At 50.4% G+C, this 16294-nt stretch overlaps 1 protein-coding gene across 1 annotated transcript; it reads left to right on the plus strand.

Annotated features, from left to right (window-relative positions):
* Positions 1-313: 313 nt before the first annotated feature.
* Positions 314-15406, plus strand: GLIPR2 (GLI pathogenesis related 2). Its single transcript, XM_013006819.2, has 5 exons — positions 314-464; positions 1914-2022; positions 2359-2462; positions 4772-4849; positions 13781-15406. The coding sequence occupies exons 1-5, from the start codon at positions 314-316 to the stop codon at positions 13939-13941; spliced, it is 603 nt and encodes a 200-aa protein (XP_012862273.1). The 3' UTR covers positions 13942-15406.
* Positions 15407-16294: the final 888 nt, after the last annotated feature.

Raw genomic sequence — 16294 nt, forward strand, 5'->3', positions numbered from 1 at the left:
GTAGGACTGCCCTACTGGGTCTCCAAGGTTGTACATCTGTATAGAAACAGACTCCCGGGGCTTTCTCCTTGGGAGTGGCGGATAGGCTTGAACCACTGACCTGTCAGTGAGTGGTCACGTGCTTTTAACCAACGTTCCAAGACTCCCTCAATTGCAAGAAAGGCCCCTTTTCCAGCCCATGGCCAAGGTCACGTGCCTGCTGGACACATTCTAAATTGTTAGTGCTTCTCACACCAGGTGGGCGGCCAGGCTGGGTGAAAGATTCTAGTTGAGGTCAGGTTAGTGGAGGGCAGGCACCAGCTCACCAGAGAGCATGTGGATTCTGACTGAAGTGCCACCCTTTGACTCCTCCTTGGCCTTTTATCCCAAAGACAGCATTGACGTGGTGAACCTGAAATCTCGTCTTTCCATCAGCAGGGCCTTGGCCCTCCTGTCTGGCCATAAAGACCTGAAAACCTTCAGTGGTTGGTGACGACCCTTCCCTGCTTGGGCCCAGCTAGCATTTCCAGGTGTCTGTCTCCCTGCTTTGGCTTATGATGTCTAATCTGTGTCACCCAAAGCCTCAGCAAGAGTCCCTGCCCCAGCCCCACGTCAGTCTCATTGGCCCATTCCTTCACACCCCGAGTCCTAAGGTTGGTACCACTTCCTTCTCCATGTATCAGACCCCTTTGGGTGGCATGACCACCATTGGCATGGTCTGCACTTATCTTCAACTCCCCTAGGGTTGCAGCTAGTTCAGACCCCCTGAGAGCAAGCTGTAGGTCCTTCTTCCCCTCTGGGTCTCATCGGAGACCTGAAGCGTCTACCTAAGGGGGAGGAGATGGTCATCTTCTCAGCCTCTCGAGCGACAAGGCGGCAGAGGGGAAGAAAAGTGAATTGAATAGGAGCTATGATCTGGGCTTCCTTCCTGATTTGGTGTTTCAGTTTACACCCTTCCTGTGCCCCACCCCTGAGCAGGCCTCAGGAGTAGGTTCCTCTCCACATGTCCCTGACCCAGTATAAAGGCCTTTGTGACCATCACTCATGACTCACCTAACTCATGCCCATGTCCAAGGAGGGTCAATCCCCATTCTTAAGATTAGAAGAGACTCTTAGAGGCAGATGGATGGATGGGAGGTGGCTGGCTGGTAGGTGGATAGGTGGATGGTAGACAAATGGATGAGGGTGTTAGATGACTGAATGGATGGGTAGACTGACACATATTGGATGAATAGTGGAGTTAAGGATGGAGAAGCTGGGTATTAATAGATGGGGTTCCATTTCAGATACACGTTGTATGACTTCTGTTCGCTTCTGGTTCATCTATGTACTCTCTCCCCAGGCCCCAACCTTACCTTTCCGGAGACGATGACTTAGTTGGGTGCCAGCTCTCCCCCTTCCTCCACTGTATCCCTTATGCCTAGTCCCAGAATGTGTACTTCTCCAGCCAGTCCCGCCCCTTCTCTCTGCTCCCACCTCTAGTTCTTCCCAGTGTTCACCACTCATCATAGGTCCAGTCTGAGACTCCTAGTCTCTTTCAAACCCTTTTTTTTAGAAGTCCTGGTTGTGATTGCCTACCCCACCCCCATCTGCTCTGTGCCTCCTCTGGCCCATTCTCCATTCAACAGCCAGCAGGCTCATTCAGGCTCTTCCAGCTGCATACATTTGGGTAGCTTCCCAGTGCCATGCCCAAGGCCCAGATATGGCCCACAAGGTCTGTGTAATCCACACAGGGTAGCTGAGGGAGGAGGGTGCCACAGGGATGGAGGCAGGAAGCACAACAGGGCAGTGTGGTTGCCCCTGTGGCTGGGGCGTGAATGGCAGGAAGGAGCGGCAGCCTGTCTGTGTGGCCTGAGGGTTAAGGCAGCCGCTACCCTGATGCTCTGGGTGGGGGTCTTCACTCGGACCGGTTCTCTTTGTGGAAACCGTTGCAGCTTCCAAGCAGTTCAACAACGAGGTCCTGAAGGCCCACAACGAGTACCGACAGAAGCATGGTGTCCCCCCACTGAAGCTCTGCAAGAAGCTCAACCAGGAGGCGCAGCAGTGAGTCCCCCCAGCCCCCGGGGTCATCAGGGCCTTCAGGGTGCTCCTGCTGTGGTCACCGAGGGCCTAGGATGGGGGGCGGGGGGCGTAGGTATTGAGGTCAGGTACAACCAAGCTTGAGTAACCACTCTGCCACTTACCTAGGCAAGTCCCTGGGCTCTGCTGAGCCTCGGTTTGTTCCTCTGTGAAAAGGGATGTGGTGAGGCCCTCACGAGATGCAGGTGTGATACTCTGAGTCCTGGGAAGGCCTGTTGGTCACACCAGTTTGGGGCTCATCCTTGGTGGGTGGGTGGGTGTGGGGGAGTCTCCCTGAGGAAGCACCCTGGTCTCCGGCAGGTATTCTGAGGCCCTGGCCAGCACGAGGATCCTCAAGCACAGCCCGGAATCCAGTCGGGGCCAATGCGGGGAGAATCTGGCCTGGGCATCTTATGACCAGCCAGGTGGGTCACGTTCTCAGCTTCGCTCCCCTCCCTCTGCCTGGGCGGAGCCAAAGACCAGGCCTTCTCAGAGCCCTCCTGGCCCTAGCACCCTCTGAGAGAGACCCCAGAGGCCTGTCCTGGTCACTGCTGTGGTGTGGCCTCCGACCCACCATGGGGAAGGAAACCTAGAACCCACCTTTGTGTGGCACCCGGGGTCCAGCCCAGTTCACAATGAGACTGCTGTGTGCAACCCAGTTCACCACGAAATCACTGCTGGTCAGCTCTGGAGCAGGCCTGTGTGGCTACCAAGGTCATGGTGATGAGGCAGACTGACCAGGCCCAGCTTCTGGAGGAGACCCAGCCTGAGGGGTGGGGGGTGGGGGTGGGGGTGGCAGATTTCAAAGTCTCAGCTGATTCTCTGGCCAACAAAGCATCCCCAGCTACAAAAAAATGGTCTTTTCAAAAAAAAAAAAAAAAAAAAGGTCTTTTCTTCATATATATATATATATACACATATATGTATATAATGTATAGTGTTGGTATATTGCTTTTATATTCAGAGCAAAGCCAGGGAATTTGTTCCAGTGTAGAAACAGATGAATAAGAGAGACAAATCCTTCATCCAAACTCTGTCTGGAATCAGGATCCCACCACACTGCCCAACCACTTTCTGAATGGCTTTTTTGGAAAAATGTTAGTGAGGTTGATGTCCCTCCGAAGCCTTCTCCAGCCCCCAGTGAGGTGACTCACTCCCTCTGGGCTTCACATTCCTGGGAGTTCCCAGGGGAGACCCTGTCTTCTTGGTTTCCCCAGCCCAGTCTGCCCGGGGCTTCCCGTACAACTCAGTCCCGTGCCCTCCAGGAGAGGAGCGCCCCACCCTGGTTCCCCAGGAAGACACGGGACCCTTCCTCTAAGGCCTTGTCCGCCGCCTGCAAGGCTCAACCCCGGCTGCGGCCCTTGGTGTGCTCAGGGCAGCGGGGAAAGGAATGGGAAAGAACTTATCCCACCCTAGGCGTGTGCTGTGGTGCCAGGAGCAAACTGCTGACCTCTCTTGCCCGTTTCCCCATCTACAGGGAGGGTGTTGGTAGGTGGTCTCCACAGCAATCGTTCCCCACCATGCTGCACATTGGAATCTTTGCCAAGTTTTGTAACTACCAACACCTGGGTCTCTGCTCTAGCGACGCCCTACAGCTGACCTGTAGATGAGCCGAGGCAGTGGTGTTTTCCAAAGGCTCCCTTCCCAGGTGATGCCAATGGGAAATCACTGCTCTCTAGGGCCTTGTTTCCCATAGTGTTGCCCATGGGCCTGCAGCAGCAGCAGCACCGGGGAACTTGCTAAAAATGCAGGATGTGGGCCCTTCTCTAAAACCCGAACCCACTGCTATCGATGCTGACTCATAGCAACCCTCCAGGGTGGAGGAGAATCGCCCCAGAGGATTTCTGAGCCTGTAAGATACGCAGATGGCCACCTTTTTCCTCTGGAGCAGCTGGTGGGCTTAAACTAAGGTGACCAGACGTCCCGCTTTTGGCGGGACAGTCCTGATTTTTGGCATTTTTTAACAGTCCTGATTTTTGGCATTTTTAAAAAGTCCTGATTTTTGGAAAGAATGCACGACAAGCTAGGGAACGGTCTATTTGGTCCATATAGACCAAATTTTTAATCAAGAACACCACCTCCACCCCCTCTACCTCATCCCCCGGTCAATGGTGTCCTGCTTTAAATCTGGTCACCTTGGCTTAAACTGCGGACCTTTAGATCTGCAGTTGAGTGCTTTAGCCACTGGGCAACCAGCGCTCGTGGCCCCATTCTAGACCCAAGAGTCTGCATTTCAGCAAGATCCCAGGTGGTCCGTGCACACAGTCTAGTCTGAGGTGGGAGGCTCTGGGCTCCAGCCGTTGCAGTGAGGTCTCTGGGATGCTCCAGGAGAGGCCCTTCCTGCCAGCAGCGGGTCCTCAGCCCTTACTGTGTGCACAAGGGGCTGGATGAGAGCTGAGTGGGAGCAAGCCAGAGCAGCAATAGAAGGCCCTGGGGGCTCACTCCGCCCTCTTAGGTGATGATGTGTCACCGAGGAGCAGAGGAAGGGCCTGACTGGCCTTGCACAGTCCGTGGCAGGGCTGGGTCGCAGACGCAGCCTCCTGACGCAGCCCAGCCCACAGCTGTCCCGGCTGGTCCCCAACCAGGCCCTTCCTCTGCCTGGACCTGCTCCTAAGTGTCCGTGGGCCGTCAAGATGCTTCCTCTTTGTGCAACATTGGCTGTGGGCTGAGCGGTTCAGGGTGGATGGGAAGAGGCCGAGGGGTGGGTTTGGTGAGGAGCTTCTTCTCCTTACAGGAAAGGAGGTGGCCGACAGATGGTACAGTGAAATCAAGAACTACAACTTCCAGCAACCGGGCTTTACCTCGGGCACGGGTGAGTGCAGGGCTGGGTTTCAGGTTGAGCACCTGATTGTTGAGAGCAACTAACCCTTGGGAAATCAGTCATTTCTGTCCTCTTCTACCTGCCCCCCCAAACAAAACACTCTAGACCCACTGCCATCAGATGTGACTCATAGCGACCCTATAGGACAGGGCAGGATGGCTCCCGAGTGTCTGGGAGACTAAATCCCGATGGGCGCTGGCAGCCTTCTCCTCCCACAAAGCGACTGCTGGGTCTGACCTGGCCGTTAGTGAGTGGGTCGGGTCGTGCCTAGAAGCATGCCTCTCCTACCTCCTCTCTCTCTCTCATACTCAAAAGGTAAAGGTGTGCATTTCTGACCAGAAAGCCCCAGGAGAACTGGGAAGGGGCTTTGCTGGCCCCCTGTTCTTGCTCCAGCCCTGTCCCCCCCATGGGAGTGCCATGGTGGCCTCTTCCTCCCCAGGCGTACCTCCGAATCAGGAAATGGCAAGTTCTCGGAGCCAGTCACCATTTCCGGTGGTTTTGTTGCTCCCCCCTTTGGGCAGGGGCTCTTGCAAACCTGTGTGGGTTGGCCTCGGGAAAGAGGTGGAAGGCTCTGCCAGGGCATTTCTCCTCTCAGTTAACTCTGAAGGGGCTCCTGGCCAAGCCCAAGGAGCTGCTCTCTGGGCCCGAGTGAGAACTGATGGCTCTGTGGCAATTATGTTGGGGGGGGGGGCAATTAGAACCTCTACCTGTGATTAAAGATGTGTAGGCAGAACCTGCTATTGTGGTTAGGTCCGGTCGAACCGGTCCCAGTCCATGGCACAGCAGAACGAGGCACTCGTGGTCAGGCACTCGTGGTCAGTTGGGCCTGCACCATCCTCAGCATCGTCCTTCCATTTGAGCCCATGGTGGCAGCCACCGTACCAAGCTTTCTCCTTGGCGCTCTTCCTCTCTTTCCCTGACCCTCCACTGCGCCAGGCACTTGGCAGGCAGAGCCTCCCTTCGTGTAGTCGAGATGAGTGTCCAGGAAACATCATTCTGCCTTCCTTTCTGGACTTGCTTTTTGCACGCACCAGAGCCACGAGCACGCATGTTTGCAGAGCGAGTTTGTGCGTTGCTCACGGGCACGCCACTTGAGAGCTGGTGTCATGGTGCGTCCACGTCACAGCCATCAAAGTCACCCAACAACTGGCCGAGGCAGGATTTTAGGCCCCCTCTTTTGCAGAGGGGGGGCGGGGACTCAGGCCACAGAGGGTAAGAGGCTTCTCATACCTTCTGCCACTAGCCTGATGCTCTCCCCGTAGCCCTGCTCCACGACAGGAGACTCTGGGTGCCTCCCAAGTGCCAGTCTTTCCAGGACCACTCATTGCCCATCCCACTCTTCACTCCACATATCCCATCCCTAAATGAGGAAAAAGGAGTCCTGCTGGCATAGTGGGTTATACATTGAGCTGATAACCAAAAGGTCAGTGGTTCGAGCCCACCAACTGCTCCCAGGGAGAAGGATGAAGCTGCCTACGCCAGGAAAGACTGACAGTCTCAGAAACCCTGGGGGCGGTTCTGCTCCGTGCTCTCGGGACACTGAGAGTCAAAATGGACGTGGTGACAGTGGTTGGATTATGATGAGGGAAACACCAGAACAACTGACCCCAACCCTGTCCCTGGAGTGCAGCTTGGGGTGGTGGGCCAATCAGGGCAAGACCCTTAAAGACCCGCAGGCCCACCCTCCACGCCTTGGTCTCCCCCAGAGCCATCTTTCCAGCTGAGCTGTAGGTGACAGGGCCTTTCTCTGGAAGGTCCTATTATCTCTTCCCTCAGGTCTGCATCATGTGATAAGGGGTCCATCCGCGAGTTTCCTGTGCTGTGCTATGTGCAGAGAAAGGATATCTTAGAATTCTTGCTACATTTTGTTTAATGACTGGCCTGTTTGTTTGTTTGTTTTGAGTAAGTAATACTTTTACATGATGTGAGATTTGAAAGCTTTTTATAGAAGGCTGTGAAGTCTCCCATCCATGCCTGTGTTCAGCACTTGCTCCCTCCCCTCCCCGTGTCATTCTCAAAGTGCTCGGAGCACAGGCCAGCGTCGAGAAGATAAGGCTCTTGCCCCATTCGTTACCCGTCGAATGTACTCTGTTTTGCACGTGCTCTTCTTCCCCCAGCAGCGTCAGATTGTTCCATATCCATAGAAAAGAAGCCAGCCGCCGTTGTCTTTCTTACCACTGCACAGGATGTCCTTGCAAGGCTCTATTGTAACGTATTTAATGCATTTTCAAGATATAGTCTAGGAAGTTTGGATGTATAACAGGAAAGAGGATGTGATCCCTTTAAGGGGAGGGAAGCTTTGTTAGTAGGTCAGAGTCAGAAACCAGTGTGTATGTATCTGATGGTTGCTAAGGAAGTTGTATCCTTTCATTCGTCTCTAAATACCCATAATTTAGTTATCTCTGTGGAGGCAGAAAAGTCCCCAGGGAGAGGAGATTGCTTCAACTCTTCCGTGTGAAAACGACTGCCCCAGGCAGGTGTGCCGCTGGTGTGCACTTTCGGTCCCTAATGATTTTCTTAGTGAGTTCTTCCTTGTCTCAGACAGAGAGAAAGAGGAGAGGTCAGTGCACAGAGCATGTGGTCTCTTGAGAAAGGGTCTGAAGCCTTGGTGAGAAGGCAACCGATGTAGGCGTTGAAGAGGCGACTCAGCCGGAGCAGCTGCTTGCTGTGAGTCTGAATCACCCGCAGCAGGCAGGAGTGAGCCAAAGGTGTAAGGCCCCAGGGTGAACTGGCAGTAACTGTTTCTCCTCTCTTCTGGGGTGAATGTTGACATTGAGCAGTGGTCTATACGAGTGTTAGGACTGAGTCACCCGCAGCAGGCAGGAGTGAGCCAAAGTATAAGGCCCCAGGGTGAACTGGCAGTAACTGTTTCTCCTCTCTTCTGGGGTGAATGTTGACATTGAACAGTGGTCTATACGAGTGTTAGGATAAGTGAGAACAATAAAGAATATGATTCAAAACAAAAACACAAAAGAAGTATGTAGACCTAGATGGAGGCTATATCAAGAAACAATAGTCTCAGAGGTTGATACTTCTGTTTAATAAAGGATTAATGAAAGTTAAAAAAAGACTAAGTGGTAAACGTGGTTGGAGGGGAAGGGAGCACTGAGCCCGTTAAGGGTGACGAATCCATTTGGATGAAAGGTGGTGCTGGCTGCACAGTATGACGGACATCGCTGGCACTGATGAACTGTCCCTGTACAAATGTTGCCCTGTTGGTTGTCTTGCTTTATGTATAAACACACATAGATATATGTCCAGACCACAGTAACTTTTTTAAAAAGTGAAGATGCATAATTGAACTTAGGTTTGTCTTAATTCTTGCTTCAGTTGTATTACTTCAACTGTGATTAACTATATTGTATATTGATACATGTTTATGTTTTATTGTCCTAAGGCATCTTGAGGCCTGTGTGGATGTAAACAAAGAAACAGATTGGACCTACATTTTAAACTGGTAAAGAAGGAGTTAGCTGTCAGTAAAAAAACACACTTTAATCAATGACCACTCCTCTGGTCCTTGCCAGTGACAAGACACAAGGGAGCCCTGAAGGGTTAGGCTTCTTCAGATGGCACCCTCTCTTTTCTCTGAACCAAGTAATGTAAGCTTAGCTACTGGCAGTCCCTAGTTGCAAGCATCTGATTTACAGCCGCTGGTGGCACAGTGGGTTACACATTGAGCTGCTAACCACAAAGTCATTGGTTCAAATCCACCAGCCACTCCAAGGGAGAAAGATAAAGCTGTCTACTCCTATAAATATTTAAAGCCTCAGAAACCCACAGGGCCGGTTCTATTCCGTTCCATGGGATTACCATATGTCAGAATCCATCGATGGTATAACATACATAGCATTCAATGTTCTGTAAATTGACTCTTTTAAATGATTGAACAAAATCCTACTAGAACCAAATTCTTCATCATACTCGCCTTTACTTGTTGCATGTGCAGCTTTTCTTCACCGAAGCCAACCCAAACCAAACCCACTGACATCGAGCTGGGTCCAACTCACAAATCCATGGCCACTCCGGAGAGCTTACTTATAAACTCCTAGAAACCTACAGGGATTCTGAGCCTGTAAACCTTTGTGGGTGCTGAGAGCCTCCTCTTTCGCCTGAGGATTGGCTAGTAGGTTTGAACCACCAACCTTATGGTTAGCAGTTTGACACTTACCCAACCCACTGATCCAGACTGTTTTCGGCAGATTTCCAGGCTGTAAATCTTTATGGAAACAGTCTCAACCTCCTGCAGCATGGCTGCTGGGTTTGAACCTCAGGCCTTGTGGTTAGCAGCCCAACGCCTTACCCACTGTGCCACCAGAGTTCCTTTTGCTTGCACTAAAGTAAAGCTACATAAGACTCATATGCACTAGTTTCAACTTACCTACAAAAGACACGGTTCTCTTTCATAACCCAGAGACAGCCTGTAGTCGGATCACAATTTCCCTCCTTCCTTCCTCCCCCACCCCTTTTTTCATCCAATATTTTGGAGTATCTACTATGTGCCAATTCCAGGGCTAAATACTGAGGAGATGGTGGTTGACAAGACAGGAAGAAACATCATTCTTTTGGGAGTTGATTTAACAAAGGAGCTGTGACATGGACGTAGATGCACCATTTACCAGCCTGGTTGCTGTGGTAGCCTTGTGGTCCTAACCAGCACAGGTGGGAGAGCTGAATTTCCAACCTCTACTCCCAAAAGACGGAGAGAAAAGATGACCGTTGGGGAAAGTGTCCATTATCGCAATGATCCTTGGGTCCCAAAGGTGGGAGAGAGCTGCAAGTGATGCTGCAGGAGCAGCTTGGAAAGACTAGTGAGTGGGAGGGGAGGCAGCCCAAGCAGCTGGGGGCTGGCACTAAGAAGCTTCAGCAAGTCATAGAAATGTCTGGAGGGCAGGGCAGTAGTTTGAGGAAGAATTGGGTTACCTGACTCTAAGCAGAGAGAACTGAAGGGGGCGGGAAGCTGTCATGGTCTCAAAGTGCTCAGACCAAAGAAGGCCTGCATTGCCAGTAGAGGCAGAACCTGGGTCCTGCCAGGATGGTTCTTCTATACACCTTTCATTCCTTCATTCCATTTCTTTTACACCTCTCGTGCTGGGCCACGATAGTGGGTATACTTTGGTGCCCATGTGGGGTTCTTAGCCTAGTTTGAAGGAGCCAAAAATAGTCAAGTAACCAAGCAAGTATACAGTAATAAACGGTAAGAGTGCCGTGAATGATGGGAAAGAAAACAGAGTTGGGTAAGAATTTCATGGCAGGAAGTATTCAGGAAATGAAAAGGTGATTGCACAAAGCTTCTCTGAACAAGTGACAGAGGGAAGAGAAGATGTTGGTGAGCAAAGAGTATTTCGCAAAGGAGCCAGTGTGGAAAATAACCTGACGTGTTCAAGGGGCAGAAAGGCGGTCACTGGGTCAAAATGTTTCTGGAAGATGAGGAAGAGGACAGAGGTCAGCAAAGTGAGAGTGAGCAGGACCTTATAAGCAAGCGATGGGATCTAGATTTCATTCTGGGTGTGGCTGGAAGCTACGGAAGGATTTTAAAGTTGGAAAGGAAGCAGATTGAATTTGGGTTTCACAAAGATCATCCTGTGACTTAGCTGAAGCCGGGTGCAAGGTAGGTACCGGGGTCAAAGAGGCAGCTGTGGCAGTGGTTCGAGTGAGAAATGTCGGTGGTTAGGTGCAAGGTTGGGGGCGTGAACTGGAGACTAGTGGATGGACTTCAGCTGTGTTTTTGGAGTTAGAGTCCTCAGTGTTTAATGCTGAGTGGTTTTGAGGAAGATGAGGGAGGAGGAGGAATGTAGACAAGCCCTACAATGACATGGCTAGAGGTACTGTTGATGGAATTATGAGTCTCGGGGACCACATTCAAGAGTGAGGTTTGAATGGGTTAAGTTTGAGATGCTTCTCTTTTAAGAACTATCAGTATTGGAACCCGAAGAACCCTGGTGGCAGAGTGGGTTATGAGTTGGGCTGTCAACAGTGAGGTTAGTAGTTCAAAGCTACTAGCTGCTCCGAAGGAAAAGGATGAAGCTTTCAACTCCAGTCAAGATTTACAGTCTCAGAACGCCACAGGGCCAATTCTACTCCCCTTGTAAGGCTGAGATGAGTCAGAATCAACTCAATAACAGTGAGTTCGGTCTTAGTTTTAAATGGGATCAAATGGGCACCAGCAACCAGCAGAGAAAGGTTAGATGAGGACCTGCCAGGGCAGTGACTCTGCTACAGAGAGGAGCTACTCGCAAGAGAAGGTGAGAAGGGCTGCACAGTTTGAGGGATGTACACCGCAACTTAGAAACGGTGGAATTGGTGTATGTTTTGCTGTGTATGCTCTCAATAACCACAAATAACCTTTTTTTTTTTTAAGAAAAAGGAAAATGTTTCCCATTCACTTTTTTTTAAAAATTGAGTGGCCTTGAGTCATCCAAGTGGAAAATGCCTTGTAAGTCATTTTGTTTGGGACAGAGAAGAGGTTTGAGCTGGAAGATGAAATTGGAGCCAGGAAATGGTGATGTCACCTAAAGACAGAATAGAGAGAAGGGGAAAGACAGGCCAGCATTTCAGCTGGGAAATCTAAGTCTACCCACATTTATAAGGAAAAGAAGAAAGATCCAAAGCTTGTGGCTTCATGGAGTTGTAGGGTACATGAGAACCCCAAATCTCAAATATCATTTAAGAAGAAAATTTATTAAGTCCTTTTTAAAATCATTTTATTGGGGGCTCATACAGCTCTTATTACAATACATATATCCATCCATTGTGTCAAGTACATTTGTACATATGTTGCCATCATCATTTTCAAAGCATTCTCTTTCTACTTGAACCCTTGATTATCAACTCCTCATTTTTCCCCTCCCTCACGATAATTTGATAATTTATAATTATTATTTTTTCTTGTCATACACTGACTGATGTCTCCCTTTACCCACTTTTCTGTTGTCCATCCCCCGGGGAGGGGGTTATATGTAGATCATTGTTATCGATTTCCCCTTTCTCCCCCCACCTTCCCCTTCTCTTCCTGGTATCGCTACTCTCATTATTGGTCCTGAGGGGTTTATCTGTCCTGGATTCCCTGTGTTTTCAGTTCCTATCTGTACCCATGTACATGCTCTGGTCTAGCTGGGTTTGTAAGGTAGACTTGAGGTTATGATAGTGGGGAGGAGGAAGCATTAAAGAACTAGAGGAAAGTTGTATGTTTCATCGGTGCTAGACTGAACCCTGACTGGCTTGTCTCTTCCCCATGACCCTTCTGTAAGAGGATGTCCAGTTGTCTACAGATGGGCTTTGGGTTTCCACTCCACACTCCCCCTCATTCACATCAATATGATTTTTTTGTTCTGGGTCTTTGCTGCCTGATACCTGATCCCATCGATACCTCGTGATCACACAGGCTGGTGTGCTTCTTCCATGGGGACTTTGTTGCTTCTCAGTTAGATGGCCACTTGTTTATCTTTAAGCCTTTAAGACCCCAGACGCTATATCTTTTGATAGCCAGGCACTATCAGCTTTCTTCACCACATTTGCTTATGCACCCATTTTGTCTTCAGCGATCGTGTCGGGAAGGTGAGTATCACAGAATGCCAGGTTTTGTGTCGAGGGAGGACTTGAGTAGAAGCCCAATGCCTGTCTGCTACCTTAATACTTAACATAAATATATGTACATAGATCTATTACCCTATAGTTATATGTAAATATATTTACATATATACATGCCTATATTTAAATCTGTATAAATGTCCTTTGCCTCCTAGTTCTTTCCTCTACTTCCTTTTACTTTCCTCTTGTCCCACTATCATGTTAGGCTGTCATTTTGGGTTTCAGTAAAATTTCTTAAGTCTTAAGACAGAGACACATTCTCGGGATGAGGGAGACCATTAGCATGAGGTTGTAATGGCAAGCATGGGTTCGCAAACTTCAAAGGGACATGGAGGGCAATGGAAAACTGTCACAGAAGCGTGATTGGCCGCAGATAATATATCATAGTTACAGGATGACTTATAGGAACAGAAAGGGACCGTGATTGGGACACATCTTAAGTTAGTCAGGGGAGCTGATGAGATAGGTTCAGAAGCAGTTAGGATGTCACTCGTGACCATGGGACCCGAGCACCCTAATTGCCATTAAAGGCATACCAAGGTAAATTCCCTAGGGCAATTTGACCTCTCCCTGCACCCACTAGGGGAGTGATGTTAGTCCTCTAACACACTCTGTCTGAGGGCAAAGAAATTCGCGCTCTTGGAAGGAATTCACCAGAGGCGGAATGTATGTGGAGACTCATAATGGATTTATGAATAAACTAGGCAATGTTTCGTTTTGTTGTGCATATGCTGCTATGGGCTGGAACCAACTCCACACCTAACAATAACCACTGTACACCGTGGCCTTTTGCAAACTTAGAGCTCAGTAAAGTAAGCTCTAAGACAAGCCCTGAAAGCGCAGAGTGCTTTGCAAAGGGGAAGCATCAACGGTGATTGCTGAAATGCCCAGAAAAGGGGCAAAAAGTGGCCATGGGAGAGAAACATGGAGAACAGTGGTCACTTTGAAAGGTACAGTTTGGGGAGGGAGACTTGAATGCATTGGCCAGGTAGGGAGGCATGGTGATTATTGTGGTCACCAGGCTGTCATGACCTCTAGGAGGTCGTGAACCCTGGGGCGTTGGACACAGGGGTGAGGGGAGTCAAGCCTGCATGACATTGGGCCATGAGGTCTGGGTGGGTGGGCCTGACGCTTTAAGAAACCAGGCAGTCAGTGGTTCAGTGGTTTGTCTTTCCTTCCTCTGACTGGCATCTGTGAAGATGGAGTGACCCCCTAGCTGGCAGGATGGTGGGTGGGGGTGGGGTGGGTAGGGTGGGGGCTCAAGGGCCCCTTGCCACATCTTCCTCGAGGCTGTGCTGACTATTTCCCTTCCCTCCTCTCTCTTCCCTGCAGGACACTTCACAGCCATGGTGTGGAAGAACACCAAGAAGATGGGGGTGGGAAAGGCTTCTGCCAGTGATGGGTCCTCGTTCGTGGTGGCCAGATACTTCCCTGCAGGGAATGTGGTCAACCAGGGTTTCTTTGAGGAAAATGTCCTGCCTCCGAAGAAGTAACCTGTCCGATTGTATGACAATCAGAGAACATGGATGGAAAGTGCCTGGAACAACGGAAGCTCAGCTGTGTGTCCCTGTGGATGGGTGTGCTTGGGCGTGGTACACACAGAGCCTCTTGCACATCACATGCACTTGGGTAGACAGTTCTGCATGAACTCATTCCTTATTAAAGGGATGAGCACATGAAGCATTGATCATGATGATTAGATTAAAATGATTTGGATTGCAGGGGGAGGGGTGTAGACCAATTTTTAAAATTTTGTTATTTTTTTAAGCAAACTTAAAAAAAAAAATCTTTCTTATCCTGTCCGGCCTTGGACTTTGTAAATTCCAGTGTGTGTGATGCTAAGCCGTGAAGGTGATTTTATGTGACTCATGCAATATAATCTACTTTGGGTAGAAACTGAAGAATATTCAGCCCTCATTTCAATGTGACATAAAACACAGTTTTGATGCCTGTAGCTACAACGCATTTCTCTTCAGAAAGGGGCTGGGGGATGGGGCTCCACTGCCCAGAACTGCTGCCCTTTCTCAGATGCAAGGCATGTGTCATCCTGTAGACTGCCTGGAATTCTCCCATGGAATGGCCCAAGAGCAAATGAGAGAAAAAGGCTGTACTTCCTTGTATGTTTCTACTTTTAAATAGCAAAGCACCCCTGCCACACCTCTGGACATAAACTCCTCTGCATTTCAGAGCTCAGGATGCTAGTCCCCCCCCACCCCACCCCCACCCCCCAGATTTTTTAGGAGCTGAATAAGGCCTGAAATCACCCCTCCCCCACCTCTGAGGTGGCCCAGGGCCTGCTCTAGAGAGCCCCCTACACTGCCTGGGCTCCAGGCCAAGTGGCCTTGGATGGATGAAGTCAGTGGGGTGGGGGATGAGGATGAGCTCAGGGCTGTGAAAGGAAGTCCGCAGCCTCCTCCCTCTCCCTCTTCCCTCTCCCTTCTCCCCTCACAGGCAGCCCAGGCCTCTTCCTGGCAGCTGTGGCTGCAGCTGTGTTGCTGCTGCCTCTGGAATGTGTAAGGGGGCCCAAGTGTTCCTGAGGAGTGTCCCACCAGGGAGCAGAGACACGCTAATGTAGGCTTGTGTTTTGTGCCTCAAAGGAGACAAAGTTCTCCTCCAGAGCCATTTCACAGGGCCCACATGGGCGGAGCCAACCAGATGCCAAGGGAAGTGTCCCTGAAACCATGGCATCTCCAGCTGGTGAGAGCAGGGGCCTAGGGAGGGGGTTGCCAACTGAGAGACAGGAGCCTGAGTGGAGCAGACTTTGAGAAGTGCCTCCTGAAGGTCTACAAGGGAGCTTCAAAATGTTCGTGGAAAAATGAAATTCCAAGACAATGGAATTTTTCCACAAACGTTTTACAGCTCCCTCATAAGCTGTCCCGTAACCACAGGCTCATGCTGTGACCCTTATTCCCTCCAGGAATATTGACTGAGACAATAAAATCCTTTTCTTTTGTGTAATATCTTCCTCCAATGTGATTCATACCCAGTTCTCAGTTGGTGACTAAAGTAGTCCTTGCCTGTGTTCCCGTCCTGTAACTCAGGCCCCTTTGCATGCCTCCCTCTCCAGTGAACTGGGCTGGTGGGTGGCCAGATCGTGAACCATGTGACTCACCACCTGAGGGCATTTTGGGCTTCCGATAAATTGGCATATCAATCAATGGTCCCCAGAAAGAGACTACTGGGGTCCCCATCCCTAATGTCTCTTGAACAGAATTTGATTCTCTCGTTTCTCTTGGCCAGCTCTCTATTCCCTAGGGATGGCCAGCGTGTCTGCCACAGAAATGCCGAGCTGAGCAGGAAGCAGAGGGTGGGTGGTGTGCAGAGACTTGGCTTTGGGGCTTCAGACTGATGTCCTGTCTAGCTATACCTGGTCAATCAGTTATGAGCACCTCAATGGCCAGCCACTGAGCTTCTCGGTGGCTCCCAGAGAATTCCACCACATATGAGCCTGTGTGTGCACACACACTCCCAGGTGGTGGTGGCAGACATGGAGCCAGCCTCTAGGCCAGAGTCTGTTTCCTGCGTTGGCTAGAGTACGGAGAAAGCTGGGGCCAGGGGAACTTCTGAGGGCTGGAGAAAAGCCAGACAGCAAAGTTGGCTGAGCAGTTGGCACTCCAACCTCACTTCTTTTCATGGAAGTCGGCAACCTTACAAGAGCAGGGGAAACCAGATGGCCCATTCTTGTAGCCAGAGGGTAGAGGAGGGCATTAGGAACCCGGGGTCCAAGCCTGCACCATGTGGGCTGAGTTGAGAAGTCCTTCCCCACGCTGGTCTCTCTCTAGCCAGCCAACAAGATCTAGCACATAGATGTAGGTCTACCAGAGAACTCCAGGAAGACGGGAAGTA

The sequence above is a fragment of the Echinops telfairi genome, unplaced genomic scaffold (genome assembly GCF_000313985.2).
Source record: "Echinops telfairi isolate 266 unplaced genomic scaffold, ASM31398v2 ScPeMD7_7410;HRSCAF=8448, whole genome shotgun sequence".
NCBI lineage: Eukaryota > Metazoa > Chordata > Mammalia > Afrosoricida > Tenrecidae > Echinops > Echinops telfairi.

What these genes read in the sequence shown, in the direction of transcription:
- GLIPR2 (XM_013006819.2), top strand. Translation starts at nt 314, where the DNA reads ATGTGGATTCTGACTGAAGTGCCACCCTTTGACTCCTCCTTGGCCTTT. An exon ending in AGACCTGAAAACCTTCAGTG is followed by an intron (nt 465 to 1,913) that starts GTTGGTGACGAC and finishes AAACCGTTGCAG; the next exon opens with CTTCCAAGCAGTTCAACAAC. An exon ending in CTCAACCAGGAGGCGCAGCA is followed by an intron (nt 2,023 to 2,358) that starts GTGAGTCCCCCC and finishes GGTCTCCGGCAG; the next exon opens with GTATTCTGAGGCCCTGGCCA.